The sequence below is a fragment of the Nerophis ophidion genome, linkage group LG06 (genome assembly GCF_033978795.1).
Source record: "Nerophis ophidion isolate RoL-2023_Sa linkage group LG06, RoL_Noph_v1.0, whole genome shotgun sequence".
NCBI classification, from domain to species: Eukaryota; Metazoa; Chordata; class Actinopteri; order Syngnathiformes; family Syngnathidae; genus Nerophis; species Nerophis ophidion.
In genome coordinates, this window is record NC_084616.1 from 63,746,890 (window position 1) to 63,770,242 (window position 23,353).

The 23,353-nt window shown below is 38.3% G+C and overlaps 1 protein-coding gene across 1 annotated transcript; it reads left to right on the forward strand.

The window, feature by feature from the left end:
* Positions 1-1,759: 1,759 nt before the first annotated feature.
* Positions 1,760-19,420, forward strand: ogfr (opioid growth factor receptor). Its single transcript, XM_061904551.1, has 7 exons — positions 1,760-2,084; positions 4,137-4,202; positions 8,497-8,578; positions 15,748-15,826; positions 16,616-16,682; positions 16,816-16,964; positions 17,045-19,420. The coding sequence occupies exons 1-7, from the start codon at positions 1,953-1,955 to the stop codon at positions 18,105-18,107; spliced, it is 1,638 nt and encodes a 545-aa protein (XP_061760535.1). The 5' UTR covers positions 1,760-1,952; the 3' UTR covers positions 18,108-19,420.
* The last annotated feature ends 3,933 nt before the right edge of the window (positions 19,421-23,353 follow it).

Below are 23,353 nucleotides of genomic sequence, written 5' to 3' on the forward strand. Positions count from 1 at the left end.
CCACAGGAGACCATCTCAAGCGGAGGCGGATCAGCAGCGTAGAGATGTCCCCAATCGATACAGGCGAGCGGTCCATCCTGGGTCCCGACGAGCGGTCCATCCTGGGTCTCGACTCTGGACAGCCAGTACTTCATCCATGGTGATCGGACCGGACCCCCTCCACAAGGGAGGGGGGGACATAGGAGAAAGAAAAGAAGCGGCAGATCAACTGGTCTAAAAAGGAGGTCTATTTAAAGGCTAGAGTATACAGATGAGTTTTAAGGTGAGACTTAAATGCTTCTACTGAGGTAGCATCTCGAACTGTTACCGGGAGGGCATTCCAGAGTACTGGAGCCCGAACGGAAAACGCTCTATTGCCCGCAGACTTTTTTTGGGCTCTAGGAATCACTAATAAGCCGGAGTCTTTTGAACGCAGATTTCTTGCCGGGACACATGGTGCAATACAATCGGCAAGATAGGCTGGAGCTAGACCGTGTAGTATTTTATACGTAAGTAGTAAAACCTTAAAGTCACATCTTAAGTGCACAGGAAGCCAGTGCAGGTGAGCCAGTACAGGCGTAATATGATCAAACTTTCTTGTTCTTGTCAAAAGTCTAGCAGCCACATTTTGTACCAACTGTAATCTTTTAATGCTAGACATGGGGAGACCCGAAAATAATACGTTACAGTAATCGAGACGAGACGTAACAAACGCATGGATAATGATCTCGGCGTCTTTAGTGGACAAAATGGAGCGAATTTTAGCGGAGATGAAAGAAGGCTGTTTTAGTAACGCTTTTAATGTGTGACTCAAATCCAGCACAAAAACTTTGGGACTGCTTTCCAGAACCCTAAATGGGCCATCGTAAGGGGGTTGGAGGGGCAAACGGTGGGCGTCGTGACGTACGAAGACAAAACGGGCATTTTTAAGCTCTGATGGCACAAACGACTTAGGGAAATAGTGGTGGACAATACAACGTCCGTATTACTGAAGACGCTGCACCAATCCGCCTGTCGATCTCACGATCCACTCTTCCCTCACTCATGAACAAGAAATACATGAAATACTTGACTTTCAGTGAATTCTAGTTTTTTATATATATATATAGGCCCCAGCGCCCCCCGCGACCCCAAAAGGGAATAAGCGGTAAAAAATGGATGGATGGATGGATGGATATATATATATATGAAATATTTGACTTGGTGAATTCTAGCTGTAAATATACTCCTCCCCTCTTAACCACGTCCCCAAACACGCCCTCTGCCCCACCCCCCGAAATCGGAGGTCTTAAGGTTGGCAATGTCATGTGGTGACATTAACTGTGGTGTTTTGGTAGGTATTCATTGAAGTCGGACATAACTGAAGGCCTAGGTGGGAAACGCACGGCCCGCCACTGCTTTCAGAATATAGATGACGTCACAAACAAAGTCAAGCCCCTCCCCTCCGAATTTGGGAATTCGATGTGAACAAACTTTATTATACATCAAACATTACGTGTAGACATTTTGAGGGAGGCCTTCGATTTTTAAAAAAAAATCTATATTTGTCGAGCCCCAAAAACGCACATATTAATGCTGCGTTTGGAAATGTCAGCTGTGTTAGGCTAATGTCGCCATTAGTGTTAAAATAACGTATTATTTTCTCTCGGTCATAACCTGCAAGTAATAGAGCAATTCAATCTTGCGAATTTCCTCTTAAAAAGGACACAGGGGGAATTGAACACCGCTGCTGAAATAAAGTACGCACTATATGTTGGTTTTGATAGCAGGGTCTGGTTATTTCTACGCCCACTTGAGCACCTGAAGGCAACATCGTCTTAAGAGTGGCGAGAGACGATGGCGGCCTGCAAAGACAGGCTGGTCAAGGCTCTCCTCGTCTAACCCGAACAGGGCAGTGTAGCTGGGTCCATGCACATCTGCGGCGGGGAACAAATTCGGGTAGCTTCAGGTGGTTTTTGTCGTTTTGGGCAATCATGGAGGACGACTGCGTGTGTGATTACGACTCGACCTGGGACACAGAGAGTGATGGAGAGGACCCGGCCGGAGATGGCCAACCTCGTCGATCCAGTCAAGACAAAAATAAATCTGGTTGGACTTTAGTATCGGTAAGAGCTTCAAATGACGTAAATATTAACTCGCAATAATGTATTGAGACGAAAGGTTAGACGCTGTTGCTACTACAATGAGCGCAATAGCTAGCTAGGTAGCTAGCCTCGCAAGCTACTCAGGCTAACTTACTTTATAACAGGGGTCACCAACATTTTTGAGCTACGTCTTGGGTACTGATTATGCGAAGGGCTACCAGTTTGATACACACTTAAATAAATTGCCAGAAATAGCCAATTTGCTCAATTTACCTTTAATAAATAAATCTATATGTATATATATATTTAAAAAATGGGTATTTCTGTCTGTCATTCCGTCGTATATATTTTTTTCCTTTTACGGAAAGTTTTTTTTAGAGAATACATGATGAAAAAAGACTTAATTGAACCGTTTAAAAGAGGAGAAAACAGGAAAAAAAATCAAATAAAATTTTGAAACATAGTTTATCTTAAATTTCGACTCTTTAAAATTCCAAATTCAACCGAAAAAAAGAAGAGAAAAACTAGCTACCGTATTTCCTTGAATTGCCGCCTGGGCGCTAATTAATTTAAAACCTCTTCTCATTCCTGCGCTTACCAAAGGCATGCGATAAAAGTAAGCATGCACTAATTATTTTAAAACCTCTTTTCACTCCGGCACTTACCAAAGGCATGCAGTAAAATTTGAGAGTGATGTAAGCTTGGCGCTTAAATCCTACTGAATAGCGCTTAATCTTCTTCCCTTTATGCGATTTCAAATTACCGGTATTGAAATCAGCCTCCTCCATTTTGAAAATGATGACAGGAGAAGTGTCACTCGTGACATCACAAGTTTGACCAGGCGGTAATACTAAGCATGCGCTAATTATTTTGCTAAGCGAGTTTGACCCGGCAGTAATTCAAGGCAGGTGCATACTATATACCCTGCGGTATTTCATGGAAATACGGTATTTTGAATCTTTTTGGAAAAAATTTAAAAAATAATTTATGGAACATCATTAGTAATATTTTCTGATTAAGATTAATTTTAGAATTTTGATGACATGTTTTAAATAGATTAAAATCCAATCTGCATTATGTTAGAATATATAACAAATTGGACCAACCATATATTTCTAACAAAGACAAATCATTATTTCTTCTAGATTTTCCAGAACAAAAATTTTAAAAGAAATTCAAAAGACTTAGAAATAAGATTTAAATTTGATTCTAAAGATTTTTTAGATTTGACAGAATGTTTTTTTTTTATTTTAATCATAAGCTTGAAGAAATATTTCACAAATATTCTTTGGCAAAAAAACAGAAACTAAAATGAATAATTAAACTAAAACTTATTTATTATTCTTTACAATAAAAACCATACATTTACTTGAAGATTGATTTAAATTGTCAGGAAAGAAGAGGAAGGAATTTTAAAGATACGAATGTATATGTGTTTAAAAATCCTAAAATCATTTTTAAGGTTGTATTTTTTCTCTAAAATTGTCTTTCTGAAAGTCATAAGAAGCAAAGTAAAAAAATAACTGAATATATTTAAACAAGTGAAGACCAAATCTGTAAAATATTTTCTTGTATTTTCAAATTCTATTTGGGATTTGTCTCTCTTAGAATTAATAATGTCGAGCAAAGCGAGACCAGCTTGCTAGTAAATAAATGAATTAAAAAAAATAGAGGCAGCTCACTGGTAAGTGCTGCTATTTGAGCTATTTTAGAACAGGCCATCGGGCGACTCATCTGGTCCTTACGGGCTACCTAATGCCTGCAGGCACTGCGTTGGTGACCCCTGCTTTATAAGCTCGCTTATATTGTGAGGACATTTTCATTTTAAATTGTGCATTATGACTTTGTCTTTGCTGAGATAAAACGAACAAATGCAAATTGCTGCCAAATGACTTAGTTTCGAAAAATGAGTATTATCATGAACCTAACCCTCCTTGACTTTATTCACTTTTTTTCATGATAAATATATAAAACTTGTACTTGATATGGTCCAATTATGCAGGACCAAACATTACTAAAATCTGTGGTCTTATGCGTTGGTAAAACACATTTCACCTTCATTATGGTTTGCAGTGGCATCACACACCTAGAAACATGAGGGCAGCAAAGGACATGCAGAACTACAGAAGAGGATACCCTGTAAGTACTTGCGACTGTCTTTAAAGGCCTACTGAAATGAGATTTTCTTATTTAAACGGGGATAGCAGGTCCATTTTATGTGTCATAATTGATAATTTCGCGATATTGCCATATTTTTGCTGAAAGGCTTTAGTAGAGAACATCGACAATAAAGTTCGCAACTTTTGGTCGCTAATAAAAAAGCTTTGCCTGTACCGGAAGTAGCAGACGATGTGCGCGTGACGTCACTGGTTGTAGAGATCCTCACATTTACAATCATGGCCACCAGCAGCTAGAGCGATTCGGACCGAGAAAGCAACAATTTCCCAATTAATTTGAGCGATGATGAAAGATTTGTGGATGAGGATAGTAAGAGTGAAGGACTAGAAGAAAAAAGACGAGGGCAGTGGGAGCGATTCAGATGTTACTAGACACATTCACTAGGATAATTCTGGAAAATCCCTTATCTGCTTATTGTGTTACTAGTGTTTTAGTGGGATTATATAGTCATACCTGAAAGTCGGAAGGGTGTGGTGACCGCCAGTGTCTCTGAGGGAAGCCATGGAGGAGCCAAGAAAGTCGCAGCTGCCTCTTTGACAGTTGCAGGAGGAACAATACAAGCTCCGCTCATGTTTACGGTAAGAGCCAATTTATTACAATTATCTCACCGAAACCTGCCGGTTGACATGTAGTAGAGAGCCATGTTCGCTTGACCGCTCTATTTCTGGTTTTTCCGTTTTTTTTTCCGACCCTAAGTCGAGATTCGTTTACTTGCCGATTCGTCTTTTGTAATCGAGACGTAGCTTATATTACGCCGTAGTTGATTGGTCGATATGTTCCTTGTGACCAATCAGGACATCTGTTATGAATGATGACATTATTACCGCCATTTTCCAAATGTAAACGATGTCGGTTCTCTGGAGAAAGGACGCTTCACGAGTAATAGAAATTGATAAACATGTCAAAAATAAGTTTTGATGGGACTGGATGGAAAGGGAAATCACTAATACTGTTGGGAAGAAGGAAGTTACGACTTTGTCCGGCGATTTTATTCGGAAAATCGATCGTCCCGGAAAAGTTTTGTGCACGTGGTGTCATGATAATATTGACTATGGATCACGAGGTTTCAAGGCTTTGGAAGTACCTGCAAAATGCCAAAAACATATGAAACAACTTGAAGCAAGGAAATCAAACTTTTCATTAGCTGGTACTTTTGGATGTCAACCGATAGTGAGCAAAGCTTACGGACTTCAATCAATCAATCAATGTTTACTTATATAGCCCTAAATCACTAGTGTCTCAAAGGGCTGCACAAACCACCACGACATCCTCGGTAGGAAAACTCACACCCAGTGGGACATTGGTGACAATAATGACCCAGTGGGACGTCGGTGACAATGATGACTATGAGAACCTTAGAGAGGAGGAAAGCAATAGATGTCGAGCGGGTCTAACATGATACTGTGAAAGTTCAATCCACAATGGATACAACACAGTCGCGAGAGTCCAGTCCAAAGAGGATCCAAGACACAGCAGCGAGAGTCCCGTTCACAGCGGAGCCAGCAGGAAACCATCCCAAGCGTAGGCGGACCAGCAGCGCAGAGATGTCCCCAGCCGATACACAGGCGAGCAGTACATGGCCACCGGATCGGACCGGACTCCCTCCACAAGGGAGAGTGGGACATAGAAGAAAAAGAAAAGAAACGGCAGATCAACTGGTCTAAAAAGGGAGTCTATTTAAAGGCTAGAGTATACAAATGAGTTTTAAGGTGAGACTTAAATGCTTCTACTGAGGTGGCATCGCGAACTGTTACCGGGAGGGCATTCCAGAGTACTGGAGCCCGAACGGAAAATGCTCTATAGCCCGCAGACTTTTTTTGGGCTTTGGGAATCACTAATAAGCCGGAGTCCTTTGAACGCAGATTTCTTGCCGGGACATATGGTACAATACAATCGGCAAGATAAGATGGAGCTAGACCGTGTAGTATTTTATACGTAAGTAGTAAAACCTTAAAGTCACATCTTAAGTGCACAGGAAGCCAGTGCAGGTGAGCCAGTACAGGCGTAATGTGATCAAACTTTCTTGTTCTTGTCAAAAGTCTAGCAGCCGCATTTTGTACCAACTGTAATCTTTTAATGCTAGACATGGGGAGACCCGAAAATAATACGTTACAGTAGTCGAGGCGAGACGTAACAAACGCATGGATAATGATCTCAGCGTCTTTAGTGGACAGAATGGAGCGACTTCATCCTTTGTTTACATCGACAACTGCCGTAGAGATCGAGAGGAAAGATCCACCCAAACAACCCACTTAGGTTGCAGACAGGGTAGTTAATAGGGTTGTGGGGAAAAATCGATTCGAATACGAATCGAATCGTTTACGTTGTGCGATTCAGAATCGATTCTCATTTTTAAAAAATATTTTTTTTTTAAATTTATTTATTTATTTTTTTTAATCAATCCAACAAACCACTACACAGCAATACCATAACAATGCAATCCAATTCCAAAACCAAACTTGACCAAGCAACACTCGGAACTGCAATAAACAGAGCAATTGAGAGGAGACACAAACCCAACACAGAACAAACCAAAAGTAATGAAACAAAAATGAATATTATCAACAACAGTATCAATATTAATTATAATTTCAGCATAGCATTGATTTAAAAATCCCTCACTGACATTATCATTAGACATTTATAAAAATAATAAAAAAGAACAATAGTGTCACAGTGGCTTACACTTGCATCGCATCTCATAAGCTTGACAACACACTGTGTCCAATGTTTTCACAAAGATAAAATAAGTAATTGTTTTGGTTCGTTTAATAGTTAAAACAAATTTACATTATTGCAATCAGTTGCTAAAACATTGGCCTTTACAATTATAAACGCTTTTTTTTTTTTTCTACTACTCTGCTAGCATGTCAGCAGACTGGGGTACATCCTGCTGAAATCCTGTGTATTGAATGAATACAGAATCGTTTTCAATCGGAAAAATATTGTGTTTGAATCGAAAAAATCGATATATTATCGAATCGTGACCCCAAGAATCGATATTAAATCGAATCGTGGGACACCCAAAGATTCACAGCCCTAGTAGTTAATAATGAAGTAAGCTCAAAAATATTTGCTTGCGAAATACGCATGTTTGTTTTGAATATTAACCAATTATTGCTCTGCGAAATATAAATGGGTTTTTCTAAAAATAAAAAGCCACGTGAAAATATATTCTGAAATTACAGAAATTCAAAGAGTCGCATAATTGATTCCAGTTAGCAAATAATTTGAAATAAATTTGCATGTAATACTATTTGGCTGTGAAATCCAAAAAAAAGCTACAAAAGCAGAGACCAAAAGGAAAATGCAGACTGCTCAGAAATTTGCAAGGAAAGCTGAGGTTAGGGCTCTCCGAGTAAGTAAATGTGTGAAGTGAACTGAAGCAATGTGGTAATACTGTAAATAAACTGTAGATAATAACACTGATCAATGTGACACCTGTGGATGTGAAATGAACACAAGATGTAAATATTAGTGACTAAATACTGTTGGGACTGAACCATATACAGTGATTCATTAGGATAATTGGGGTATGTATGTTCTATTAATGATGTTTTCATGTCTTTAAACACAAAAATATTTTCTTCAAATGGTACTGTCTTTGTTAATTTTAGCATGTTAAATTGGTGAAAAACCAGGAGCTTTGGGGGGTGTTGCCCTCCCGAAGCTCCCCCCACCAGGGCACCGCCCTGAACCTCCAGAAATGTTTTCAGTCTTTTTCATTGTGGTCAAATCACATGCCTGCAACAAATAAACACCGGCTGTGTTTGTGTTGCTACAGCCTGCTGCAATACACCGCTTTCCACCAACATCTTTCTTATTTGTAGTCTCCATTATTAATTGAAAAAATTGCAAAAGATTCAGCAACACAGATGTCCAGAATACTGTGTAATAATGCAATAAAATCAGACTACTTTTCTCCGTGATCGGTGCTGGGAGAACATGTCCGCTACCACCGGTGACGTCACGCGCACGCGTCATCATTCCGCGACCTTTTTTAACAGGATACATCGCGGGAAATTTAAAATTGCAATTTAGTAAACTAAACCGGCCGTATTGGCATGTGTTGCAATGCTAAGATTTCATCATTGATGTATAAACTATCAGGCTGCGTGGTCGGTAGTAGTGGGTTTCAGTAGGCCTTTAAATGAATGAATATATGTATTTTATACTCAAGCCCAACCTTCGAATTGGTGTGTTCTATCAAGTTGTACTTTACTAAATGATTATACTATGTCCTTTTCTCTGCCAGAATCTTGCAGATGAGGAGTGCTCAGAGGATAAAATGAACAATTTGCAGTTTTACCTCAATAAATTCCCCTCTTCACCTGATGGTAGGATAATCAAAACACACCACATTATGATACCATAAGGATAGCTATATACCAGGGGTGGAACTGTTCGCAAAAGCCCCGGTTCAGATCTTGTCATTGTTTTGTGACACGGTTTGTCAGTCTATCTGTGTTGGCACCTGTGATGAGGTGGAGTCTTGTCCTGGGTGTACCACCATGCCTTACGCACGAATACAGCTGGGATAGGCTCCAGCCACCCCTGCGACAAGCGGTAGAAGATGGATGGAGTGGTTTTCAGTTTGGTTTTGGTGTACATTGTTGTTCTTTTTATTACCTCTTATTAGGGCTGGGCGATGTGGACGAAAAAGTATATCTCGATATATTTTTGCTTAAATTCGATTATTCGATATACAAGACTGTCTCAAAAATTTGAATATTGTGATAAAGTCCTTTTTTATTTTCTGTAATGCAACTAAAAACATGAAAATGTCATACATTCTGGATTAATTACACATCAACTGAAATATTGCAAGCCTTTTGTTATTTTAATATTGCTGATTATGGCATACAGCTTAAGAAAACTCAAAAATCCTATATAAAAAAAAATAGAATATTTCCTCAGACCAAGTAAAAAAAAAAGATTTATAACAGCAAAACAAAATGAAACATTTGAAAATGTCAATTGATGCACTCAGTACTTGGTTGGGAAGCCTTGTCACCGACGTCCCAGTGGGACATCATTGTCACCGACGTCCCACTGGGTGTGAGTTTTCCTTGCCCTTATGTGGGCCTACCGAGTATGTCGTAGTGGTTTGTGTTGTGGTTTGTGCAGCCCTTTGAGACACTGGTGATTTAGGGCTATATAAGTAAACATTGATTGATTGATTTTGCACGGATTACTGCATCAATGCGGCGTGGCATTGCTGAGGTGTTATGAATGCCCAAGATGCTTCAATATGACCTTTAGCTCATTTGCATTATTGGGTCTGGTGTCTTTGATCTTCTTCTTCACCATACCCCACAAATTCTCTATGGGGTTCATGTCAGGGGAGGTGACAGGCCAATCAAGGACAGTAATGCCATGGTCAGTACACCAGTTACTGGTGGTTTTGGCACTGTGGGCAGGTGCCAGATCATGCTGGAAAATGAAATCATCATCTCTATAGAGCTTTTTAACAGATACAGCTACAATATGGTCAAGCCACCCCTGAAATCAAATCAACGGAAGAAGCGTCTGATTTGGGCTATGGAAAAGAAGCACTGGACTGATGGAGAGTGGTCCAGAGTCCTGTTTTCAGACGAAAGTAAGTTTTGTATTTCATTTGGAAGTCAAGGCGCTATAGTCTGGAGGAAGACTGGAGTGGAGCAAAACCCAAATTGCTTGAAATACAGTGTGGAATTCCCACAGTCAGCAATGGTTTGGGGAGCCATGTCAGCTGCTGGTGTTTGTCCACTGTGTTTCATCAAGTCCAGAGTCAATGCAGCTGTGTACCAAGATATTTTAGAGCACTACATGCTTCTATCTGTTGAAAAGCTCTATGGGGATGATTATTTCATATACCAGCATGATCTGGCACCTGCCCACAGTGCCAAAACCAGAAATAACTGGTGTACTGACCATGGCATTACTGTCCTCGATTGGCCTGCAAACTCCCCTGACCTGAACCCCATAGAGAATTTATGGGGTATTAAGAAGAACTTGAAAGACACCAGACCCAATAATGGAAATGAGCTAAAGGCCGCTATTGAAGCATCCTGGGCATCCATAACACCTCAGCAATGCCACATGCTAATTGCCTCAATGTCACGCCGCATTGATGCAGTAATCCGTGCAAAAGGATTCCCAACAAAGTACTAAGTGCATTAATTGACATTTTCAAATGTTTGATTTTGTTTTGCTGATATAAATATATATTTTTTTTACTTTTTGAGATAAATTTTCTAAAGCTGTATGCCATAATCAGTAATATTAAAATAATAAAAGGCTTGCAATATTTCAGTTGATGTGTAATGAATCCAGAATGTATGACATTTTCATGTTTTATTTGCATTATATAAAGGACTTTATCACAATACTCTAATTTTCTGAGACAGTCCTGTACATCTTGATATATTTTTCGGTGAAAGTATACATATAAAGATATTAATTTTTGAGTGATATTCAGTAAAATTGAACTGAATGACAACTGTTCTGTAAACAGTCAGCGGCACTTTTATTTACCAAGTTAGTCAAGATGGGTATTAACGGCACAAAAAATAAACTGTTTAAGTATATGCATAACATAAATAAAACAGAAAAATATTATTTCTGCGTAAAATAAATAACATAGCTGTGCAAATAATACAAAATGTATCAAAGAAGAAGCAGTATTTGGTAATTTTTGGCGTAAAATAAATGATTATGATATTTTTCTTAATTCATATCTTGTTTAAAAATATATCGATACATCTTACAAACTCGATACATCGGCAAGCGTCACTTCATATCTAGCACTGCAAAGATTATCAATGATTTTGATTAGAAAAAGCTTTGATTTATATTTTTTAAATTATTTGAATCCGGTCTAAAGGGAGTGCCCAGAACGTTAAGTGGACAAAGTATCCACACGGCAACTGCAATTAATCGCACATGAGAACGGTGGTGTGTTGGGACAAACTGCAAAGAGATGTTAGAAGGCCAATTTCGATGTGCATTTATGTAGAAAAAAGAATGGAAAAGATCTCTCATATTTAAAGGTAGTGTAGTCTCAACCAATAATGTAGTCTCTGCAGAGTTATGGCTAGCAGGAAATGTGTTTTTTGTTAATGGTTTACTGTTTATTCTCCTTAAAATACGAATTAGAGCTATAACAAGAACCGATTACTTGATTAATCGATAGATCACTCGATTACTAATAAAATCAATAGCACCCCTAAATATATCCCAATAATGCAACTATGCTATTTATCAGTTATGCTTCTTGCAAAAATATCCTATAAAATAAAAATGGCTCCTAATTATTATAAACACAAATGTTTAGTGTAAACTAAACTGCACAACCTTTATAACCATTCCATACCATTAACAAAGTGAAACACAAGCTTCATCAATATTATTTTTTTATTTATATGTTCATTAACAAAAGTATGTTGGATTTAATTAACAAAATCCTTACATTTAGTAGTGTAATACATCATTGAACAATTTTGACCAGTATTTTAAGTCAAAGCATTTTGTCACAAATTGTGTGACATGTGCTATAAGGTAAAAATTGATAAACCTTTCATTTCACTGGATGTCACGCACAGTACTGGTATTGTGAAAGTTGAAAGTGTGCTGCTGTTCTTCAGTGCACTTGGTGGCTTCTATGTTTTTGAGAGAGGACTTCTCAAGGCTCTGTAGAGAAAAAGAGTCTTTGAAATTACGGCTGCCGTCCTCTGTTTATTGTGTTTGCATCGGTGAATCGTTCACAACAACACAAGCAAAGGAGATGTGTTGCGGGTGTATGGAATATTCTGTCGCGCATTAGCTTTAAGGGACACTAACGACTATGGCAAGTAGGCTAATAACTTTGGATTTCCCGTTTTTGCTCTTTCTTGTTTCAATTCTGTGAAGCAATAAAATATAATTAAAGTTAGTGGACATTTGGTCTTTTGTTATTTGGAAACCAATGCAAAATAAACACTTACTAATGGTAATTTCCGGAGAGAAATCAAGAGTTTTCTAATTTCACAATGGAGTGAATAATTATTGCCTTGACTGTACGAGTTTTGAGAAAAAAAGTAGGAAAAAGTAGCACAAGTGCAAAAAAAAAAAAACTGTTTTAAACCCTTAAATTAGCGTTTTGTTCCTGAAATAAATCCATCTAAGTTGATCAAACTGGAGTAAAATGTTTGCCCATTTGTATAGAATGTTTGAAATTAACTTAACCATAACTAAATGGACAAGTGATTGACGCGGAAGTGTCACTGATCACTCTGTGCACGCTGAGGGCTGTGTGTGGCTGGTTCACACTAGTGAGCCACTAGTTCACACACTGACTGTGCCAACACGGAATAAACAATGTCTTAGTTGGCGGAACTGTTCAGTAAAAGACAACAGTTTATTTTTCACTACCTTTTAAACTTGATACAAACTGCACTGCGTGCTAGTAACTACGTTTGTCAGAGGGAATATTAAACAACAAATCAATATTGCATTGACAAACTTGCCATTCAAACAATACCCTGTTTGCTGACAAGAACATATAGCCATAGAAACTTATTCAATCTATTTATTAAGCAAAGGTAAATAAAACAAACCAGTGAAAGATTCAAAAGTGCCTTTAGTGCAGGGGTGTCCAAAGTGCGGCCTGGGGGCCATTTGCAGCCCGCAGGTAATTTTTTAACGGTCCCACAGCACATTTTAAAAATACGATTGAAAAAATGTTGAAGCGTAAAAAGTGATAAAGGAGCAAACAGGTGAAATGTAACAAGAAAATGTTGCAATGTTTACTCTAATAACACAAAGCTGCCATGTAGGCTGTTTCTTTCTTTAGAAAATAATAATGAATCAAAATCAATGTCATTATGAATTATTGACCTTTTTAAAGCTCCAATTACGTCACGTTAAATTTTCCAATTAGAGATATTTTGGGGGGAAAATGTTGCATTTTTTGTGTTTGCCATATAAAAAACTGAGCTGTTTTTTTAAAGGGCCTAAAATGAACAAACAAAAAATCTAAACAACAATAAAAGTTATAATTGACGGATAGATCTGAAATTGATCTTGAGATTATTGTATTAAAAGTAAACAGTAAAAAAAAAATGTATAATTTATTTTCTAACACTTTAATGAGTAGGACCCTTTTGGATCCCCGATAATTTTAGTGTGATTTGTTTTTTAATGTCATTGCTCAAAAAAAAAGTTATTTAAAATCAATGGTTTTATGAGTTATTGACGTTTTTAATGCTCCAATTATTATATAATCTCAAATATTCCACTTAAAAAAATTATTGGGTGAAAATATTGCATATTTTGTGATTTTTCCATAAAAAAGTTTTTTTGTGTGACAAAAAGAGAATACAACTTAAATCTTTAAAATCATTATATTGACAGATAGACTTAATGTTGATTTAGAGCAGGGGTGTCACACGTATGGCCCGTGAGCCGGATCAGGCCCGGAAACAGGTTTTATCCGGCCCGGGGATGAGTTTGCTAAATATAAAAATTAACCTGAAATTTTTTTAAGAAAGATACGGCTGTTCTAAATGTGTCTACTGAATGTCGCAATATCAATTATTTGTATCTTTGTAGATGACAATAAACAGTCGAGGAAAATGATCAAACTACATAGATAACATCCTGTAATTTGATTTTGATATAATTTTTTTATCTTGATAGATTGAAAATGAACACCAAAGAGTTCACTGATGAACATTATCACATAATTTATTCTGAAATGTTATATATAACCACAATTAAAGTTTGTCTAAGTCTAAAAATAAATTATGTAAGTAAGCGTAAAAAAACAAAACATTATGATTAGTACATTTGTACTTGTTCTATTTTCAAACAAAAAAAACAACAATCTGAAGTTAAATGATAAATGGGTTGTACTTGTATAGCGCTTTTCTACCTTCAAGGTACTCCAAGCGCTTTGACACTACTTCCATATTTACCCATTCACACACACATTCACACACTGATGGAGGGAGCTGCCATGCAAGGCGCTAACCAGCACCCATCAGGAGCAAGGGTGAAGTGTCTTGCTCAGGACACAACGGACGTGACGAGGTTGGTTCTAGGTGGGATTTGAACCAGTGACCCTCGGGTTGCGCACGGCCACTCCCCCACTTTATTTTTAAGTTATTGTGTTGTGATTTTACCAGCCTGGCCCACTTGAGAGTGGATTTTTCTCCATGTGGCCCCCGATCTAAAATGAGTTTGACACCCCTGATCTAGAGATTTAAAACATGAATAATAATTAAAATAATAATACTGAATAATGACACATTTTCAGTATTTTTCTGACTAAAGCCCTTTGGGGTCCCCGGGATCAAGCCTGAGTGGAGGCCGAAATGTATATTTTTTTATACATGTATTGTTTTTTTTAAATAAAAAATATCAAAATGGCCCCCACTTGCTTTGAATTTTCAGTGTGCGGCCCTCAGTGGAAACAGTTTGGACACCCCTGCTTTAGAGTCTCCACACTGCCGCTGCTAGTCTGCTAAGCTAACAAAAACATGCCTTTGAGACTCAGACCGAGCGTAGACTTGCTGATGTCACACGTCACCAGGCAACATGCAGCGTCTTTTAGAGGCGCACACACAGGCGCTTCCACACTGCTCTTATATGGAACTTATCTCAACTGCATTATGCCAGATATTTGAAGTTTTAAGTAACTCAAACACTTTTCTGAGTAATCATTTACATTTATTAAAGCGTAATTATGTTAGAAATTCAAATATTTTTTTGATAAAGTAATAATTAACTATAATTACTTAAAAAAAAAAAAATTCCGAACACAGCCTGTCACAGCATAATAAGCAGTTGGCAGGTTGTTGTTCCTGGCTAAAATCTTTGTATGTACAGTAATGTTTACCGGTACCTATAAAAGCACCATTGTTAAAGGACAATTTATTATGTTGCTGCTGATGTTAAAACATGTCCTTTTTAAACCAGGGCACATTTAACCTCTTGTGTTTTTGTTAGTTGAAGAATTGAGCATAGCTAAATGTTTTCTTTCAAAGAAGATCAGAGGTTATATTTAACTTTTCTTTTTTTCCTCTTTTCTTATCTCAAAACACCTCTGAAGTTGGGATCCTAATATACAAAACTTACTTTTCTTGTTGGTACCTGTTTTTGTGTATTTGGGATCCCCATCAGTGGAGATATTTAGTTACATAAACGGATATTTCCATTTATGGGTTAGTTTATGGGCCAAACTATATCAGGATATAAGTTTAGGTCCACGTCGCCCAGCCCTTCACTCGTTTTACCGACAGTTCTCGCACACTTAAGGGATGTTTTTTGTGTTTGGGTGCTGCAGTTGGCCTTATGATGGCATTGAGTTTATATGTATGAGTTCACATGTGTGTGTTGTACCAGTCTTTATAATGTCATTGTAATATTTAAGACCTTTCATGTTGCTCCTAATTTTTTTAGCACGACTATTTTTTTTTTCTCATTTAGTAGCACCGGTGCTACTAGTGGAAAAAGCTAAGCCATGATATATTTCTATGCATCACAGATGTCTACATTGAATCGTTCCTCAAAGAATGGAAGAATGACTACAAAAAGCTGGAGAGAGTTCACTCATACATTCAGTGGTATGTGCATTTTCTTTAAATGCGTTTGTCATCGCCATAGCATTGTGCCATTTGACGATACATAGTCATGAAGGTCCTGGGTTCGATTCTGCACTCGGGATCTTTCTGGGTGGAGTTTGCATGTTCTCCCCGTGACTGCATGGGTTCTCTCCAGGTACTCCGACTTCCTCCCACCTCCAAAGACACGCACCTGGAGATGGGTTGATTGGCAACACTAAATTAAACCTAGTGTGTGAATGTGAGTGTGAATGTTGTCTGTCTATCTGTATTGGCCCTAAGAGGAGGTGGCGACTAGTCCAGTGTGTACCCAGACTTCCGCCCGAATGCAGCTGAGATAGGCTCCAGCGACCCCGAAAGGGACACGCTGTAGAAAATGGATGGATGAACAGAAATAAACACAAAAATAATGTAAGCTGTGCATACACTCCACAGTCTCCTCTTTGCCCTAGCGGTCGGTTTTCTTGCTGTATATCTTATTTATATATAAACTGGATTGATATGTTTTGTGGGTACTGAACACACATCACAAGTGTGTTATTAATCCAGTTTAGGCTTTTATCCAATCACACATTGGAATTCAATGCATGGGTCAATCCATAACGTGAAGTGAAAGATATTAAGCTCATCTTAAGCCACGCGTTTTATACTTTCTATTCAAACCATATAGAGTAGGAAAGGCATCCAGTCATTTTATTGTACTGCATAACTGAGCTACTTAACCGACTGATGTGGCATTGTAACTATAAGAATGTACTGTAACTGAGTTCAACATATTTTTGCTATTGCCAGGCTGTTTCCACTCCGAGAACCAGGGGTAAACTACATGGCTTCTGAACTCACTAAGAAGGAAATTGAGGTGAGTGTCACATGAGAATAATTTCGCCACACGTAGTGTGTGTGTGACAATCATTGGTACTTTAACTTTAACATGGTTGACTTTTCTGAACTCTACAGCACTTCCACTTTGACTCACCCTGTGTTTTCTCCAGGCCTTTAAGAGTAACGAGGATGCAAAAAAGAGGCTAGTGGAGTCCTATGAACTAATGTTGGGCTTCTACGGCATCCGCCTGGTTAACAAGGAGACTGGTGAAGTGTCACGAGCAGACAACTGGAAAGAGCGCTTCGGGAACCTTGAGCGGTAAATTCTGACTTATTACTTATTCCTCATATGAACTGTAGATTTTATCATTTGACTTGGAACCGTTTCATCTATTTTAGGAACATGCACAACAACCTGCGCATTACTCGCATCCTAAAGAGCCTTGGCGAGCTAGGATTTGAGCACTATCAGGCGCCGCTCGTTCGCTTCTTTCTCGAGGAGACCCTGGTCAAGAAAAACCTCACCAGTGTTAAACGCAGCGTACTTGACTACTTCCTGTTTGCAATTCTGGATAGACAAAAACGCCAGGAGTTGGTGCGCTATGCCTACCTTCACTTTGAACCAAAGGATAAATTTGTGTGGTGTCCCAGGAAGATTCAGAAGCAATTTAGGAAGGCAGAGAAACGATCAGAAGCTTTTGGCATTGGAGAAGGAAAAGATGACGTCTATTCAAGGGCTAAAAACAAAGATGGAGAAAAGGGGGTGCACCTGAAAGAGGATAAACTGGACAATACAGGAAAGTCACAGAAAGAATCTGAAACAAGTAAGGACAAAATAAAACAGCCTGAGTCAGCAACTCTGGTCAAGGAAGATAAAATGTCTGTTGGAAATGGGAATTTAGAGACCAACAATAATTTGGGGAACAGCAACGAGTCTACAGATGAAGTTGATGAAATGGATCAGTCGCCTACCCTTGACACTGTGACCGTCAAAACTGAGCCCACTGCAGATATTGACTCCAAACCCACAGACCACTCACAGAACACCATTCAGGAACCTGACAATGTTATGCAAACGGATGGAGTTGTGGGCACTGAGGAGCCTCCAAAGAAGAAGAGAGAAGATGGTGCGATGATGCAAACCAACGGCATCTCTGCTGGAGATGTGAACACTGGCCAGGCAGAGAGGAAGGCTCGTAATAACACAGCCCCCGGCCAAATTAACTCTCCTGCTCAAACACCTCTTAAGACTTTAAAACACTCACCATGTCTGTCATCAGGCAGGGAGGAGAAGATTCCAAGGACTGACTTTACTCAAGTGCCAGATCAGGAGGACAAAGTGTTGCAGGCAAACATGAGCAGCCATGAAAATGGTGACAAACAGACCACTGAGAAGAAGCCAGAAGATGTCGACATGGAGTCAAACCCCTCGACTGTAGACCCCGATATGGGTAACACATGAACAGTTCTTGTATTACCTTGACCCAGTGCCAGTGTTTTTCAGTCTAAATGGTTATATCCAACAGGAGTTGTTGTTTGTTCCATTATAAACAAGAACAACCTCAGTTAATTTCTTTTCCTAGACAGAATGGTGTTCCGTTAAAAGATTTGCGCTCAGAAATCCTGTATAGGTTGAGTTGTTCAATAAATTGAAGCAAGGGAGGACCGTTAAAGCCTCATTAAGCTTTGATGCTTTCACAGACTCCTATTGAACATTTACTTTACTTTTATTTAACAGAGATGTTCTCGACTCTGTTACTAACTAAAAATGAACTATTTATGTTGGTGTTCTGTTATTATAGTATCATTTATTAAAAATGGAAAGAAGCAACATTAAAAGGCTACAACTGCAGACAAAGTCTAAAATGGTGCCTTTTTTGTAAAGATAATGGACAGCTTTGACAATACCAGAGATGATATATTTTCACAGTCTCAATCAAAAGTTGGCATTATTAACTTTTGGAAAGGCAAAATCCTTGGAGGCAGTTCTCTTTAGCTGTTGCAGGTGTGCCTAAAAGTATGGCTAGTGAGTTGTAGGTCTCAGTAATTAAATATTTAAGCCCAAATACGGAATTAAAACCTAAAATTTCTACTGAAGTGAAACGGGTATTAAGTACAGGTGAATAAATAATAATTTTTTTGGCTCTATTACTCTTATATATTGGTTGAAATTGTGATTATTTTCATTTTGAAGGGATATTTTTAATGATTGACTACATACACAAAATTATATGAGCTAAAATTCTCATTTATTTCTTCTATGGGCAATTATTGACCGAGGTTAATTAAATGCTGATCTTTATTAACGGTCAGACTAATTTTACAAGAACATGTTACTTTACACTGAACAACGAATTTGAAGGTTTTTGTCTCCCTTTGCAGGCTGTTTCTGTGTTCATGCTGAATTCGCACACATTGGTACTCAATTTTTTCTTTCAGTCTGTGTGCTTTCACTTGAATTGAAAGTTGACTACTGGACAACAGAAAGCCTTGCCAGATATGTTATAGACTGATTGATTGTATTTGAAATGTTTGTCTTTGTGTAACAATTGGTAAAACTGAGTTCCTTCTGTATTTTGGTTTTTGAGAAAACAGAATTTATGTAAAGCCAGTGGGGTTGTAATTTTTTTTGACACTTGCACTTCATTTTCAACATGAACTTTTTGATTTGAAGTTAGACAAAATGCTTATGTTCTTTCTATGTGACCTTTCTTCTAACTGAAGATGTGGTTGTTTAAAAGCAGAATAAAGATATTTTCAGACACTTTAATGAAACCTTTGTCTTGTGGTGGAAGGAGATGTTTTGCAGACATCATTAGTTTCCTAAGGAGGTTGTTTTCTTTATTCTGTAACTACTCTTTTCTTTTTTTTTTTATGACCCCTGTAGATTTTTTTCAATGTTTAAATTTTTTTTTTAAATCTAATGTAATGCGTTTGTCAATATTCCCAAAACAATATTAAAATCAATTAAAAATTGGGGCATAACATCAAATAGTTATACTATTCATAGATATTTTGCGATGCTCTGCAGGAGTAACAAGAAAAAATGTTTGGTATTTATTTTTCGGAGCCTATTTCTAGTAGATGTAATGCTGCTGGGGTCTTTGTCCTCCAGGCTTAAAACAGTGACTCACTATTTGCATATCTTGTATAAAATTGTGATTGGGTTTCACATGATGTGGGATCTGAGCCAGGGATGTCATTGTGGCTTGTGCAGCCCTTTGAAACACTCGTGATTTAGGGCTAGATAAGTAAACATTGATTGATTGATAAATTAAACATTCTTCTAAAGATCACTTGTTATTGCGCAATAAGACATTTAAATAATACAGTATAACGGCAATAATAGCCAGCTGGCAACTGGAACACTTCATAAATGTTCAGTTAAGTTTTTTTTATGTCTTTCATAAAATCTAAGGCATTAAATATAACAACATAACATTAAAGTGGCATATGAATGAAAATAAAAACCTATCTGCCCGCTATTTTCACAAATACAACAATTGACATCCAATGTTGGTGACTACTATAGGCGCCGATCCTGTGGGTGCTCTGGGGCCCGGGCACCCACGTGTGATTGATGGCAACATTCAATCTTTAAAATAATGTTTGAAAAATCAATCTTGTTGTAGTTAATTTTGTGGTGAGTTTGGTCCGTTTTTACAAAATAATAAAGCCACAAATCATATGGGACATTAACTTCGCTGAACGTCAATTTTATTTTTAGTACACACATCGAGCACCATCCGTTTTCTATCGCTTGTCGCGGGTGGTCGCTGGAGCCCATCTCAGCTGCACTCGGGCGGAAGGCATTTTACACCCTGGACAAGTCGCCAGCTCATCGCAGGGCCAACACAAATAGACAACATTCACACTCACATTCACACACTAGGGCCAATTTAGTGTTGCCAATCAACCTATCCCCAGGTGCATGTCTTTGGAAGTGGGAGGAAGCAGGACTATCCGAGGAAAGTCACGCACCCACTGGCAGAAATGTTGCTCGGCGCTTATGGTGACTACAAAGCCACATTTTCATTTTACAACAATAAATATCATTTTAGAAAGTCATATCTTTTAATCATGATTACAACAAAAAAATACAGAAAGAGATTATGCTAACATGAATATAGAAATAATTTATTCCGGGTTTTATTTTAAACTTGCAAGGTATTGTGAATGCCATTTATTAAATACAGTACACTGTATTGAATACAGTGTTTGATTAATATTAATGTGTTTTTAAAGACTTCAGGGAGATATAGGAAAAAAGGATATTTAAATCACTACACCCCTACACAATTTCTACAAACCCTCTTTGATTGATTGATTGAAACTTTTATTAGTAGATTTCACAGTTCAGTACATATTCTGTACAATTGACCACTAAATGGTAACACCCGAATACGTTTTTCAACTTGTTTAAGTCGGGGTCCACGTTAATCAATTCATGGTACAAATATATACTATCAGCATAATACTGTCATCACACAGGTTAATCATCATAGTATATACATTGAATTATTTACATTATTTACAATCCGGGGGTTGGGATGAGGAGCTTTGGTTGATATCAGTACTTCAGTCATCAACAATTGCATCAACAGAGAAATGGACATTGAAACAGTGTAGGTATGACTTAGTAGGATATGTACAGCCAGCAGAGAACATAGTGAGTTCAGATAGCATAAGAACAAGTATATACATTAGAAGTACATTCGATTATTTACATTAGGTTATTTACAATCCGTGGAGTTGGGGTTTGTTGAAGACCTGATATAGATTAAAAGAGCACAGCTCCCTCCCCCCATTCCCTCATTCATGAATCATGAATGAATTCATTCATGAATCATTCCCTCAGGCCGTAAGACTCTTGAACGTATCACAATTAAATTATCCCCTCAACTCCCCCCAAAATGGATTAACTCGCTGGAATAAAAAATACAATATAACATACATCCATAAAGGCCTACTGAAATGAGATTTTCTTATTTAAGTGGGGATAGCAGGTCCATTTCTATGCGTCATACTTGATCATTTTGCGATATTGCCATATTTTTGCTGAAAGTATTTAGTAGAGAACATCCACGATAAATTTCGCAACTGGAGAAAAGCCCTGCCTCTACCGGAAGTCGCAGAAGATGTCACATATTCACATGGATTTTAATGGGAGCCTCCAACAAAAACAGTTATTCCGACCGAGAAAACGACAATTTCCCCATTAATTTGAGCGACGATGAAAGATTCGTGTTTGAGGATATTGATAGCGACGGACTAGAAAAAAAAATGCATAGCATTGGGACGTATTCCGATGTTTTTAAACACATTTACTAGGATAATTCTGGGAATCCCTTATCCTTCTATTGTGTTGCTAGTGTTGTAGTGAGTTTAACAGTACCTGATAGTCGGAAGTGTACGTCCACGGCCGGGTGTTGACATGCAGTGTCTCAGGGAAGTCGACGGCAGCTGTACTGGAGCCACAAGCTCAGCTGATCTCCGGTGAGTGGCGACTTTTTAACCACAATTTTCTCACCGTAACCTGCTGGTTGACATGTAGTTGGGATCCATGTCCGCTCTGATCCATACGAAAGTTTCACCTCCGTGAATTTTAAACAAGGAATCACCTTGTGTTTGTGTGGCTAAAGGCTAAAGCTTCCCAACTCCGTCTTTCTACTTTGATTTCTCCAATATTAATTGAACAAATTGCAAAAGATTCAGCAACACAGATGTCCAAAATACTGTGTAATTATGCCGTTAAAGCAGACGACTTTTAGCTGTGTGTGTGTGTGTGCAGCGCTCATATTCATAACAGACCGTGACTTCACGCGTACACGTCATCATTACGCGACGTTTTCTAGAAAAAAGTCCCGGGAAATTTAAAATTGCAATTTAGTAAACTAAAAAGGCCGTATTGGCATGTGTTGCAATGTTAATATTTCATCATTGATATATAAACTATCAGACTGCGTGGTGGGTAGTAGTGGGTTTCAGTAGGCCTTTAAACATGGACGGATAGGTTGATTGGCAACACTAAATTGGCCCTAGTGTGTGAATATGAGTGTGAATGTTGTCTGTCTATCTGTGTTGGCCCTGCGATGAGGTGGCGACTTGTCCAGGGTGTACCCTGCCTTCCGCCCGATTGTAGCTGAGATAGGCGCCAGCGCCCCCCGCGACCCCAAAAGGGAATAAGCGGTAGACAATGGATGGATGGATGGATGGGCATGTGAAAAAGTGCAATGTATTTATCTGTACAGTAATCTATTTATTTTTATCTGTACCTTATTGCTTTTTTTTCATCCTGCACTACCAAGAGCTAATGCAACGACATTTCGTTCTTATTTGTACTGTAAAGTTCAAATTTGAATGACAATAAAAAGGAAGTCTAAGTCTGTTATATCTAACAAAACATGTTAATTACATCAAGCTGTTTCCCCTAAGAAAAAAAAAAGTTATCCTTTTTTTTTTTTTTAAACAGAAGCAAAAGTTGAAGTTGGAAATGATGGAGAGATCAGCGGAAACTCCCAGCTGTCAATCACAACATCTCTGTCTTCTGATTGGTCAAAGTACAACCCCACAAAGCCTGAGAACACTGAAGCTCCGCCCACCAGTGGTCCCTGCTGGACTTTCAGGGTCCTGAGTCCTCCTCCTGCGGCCCCGAACCAGAAGTCCAGACTGAGCTCAGCCCCTTCCTACCGCCTGGAGGTTCGGGTT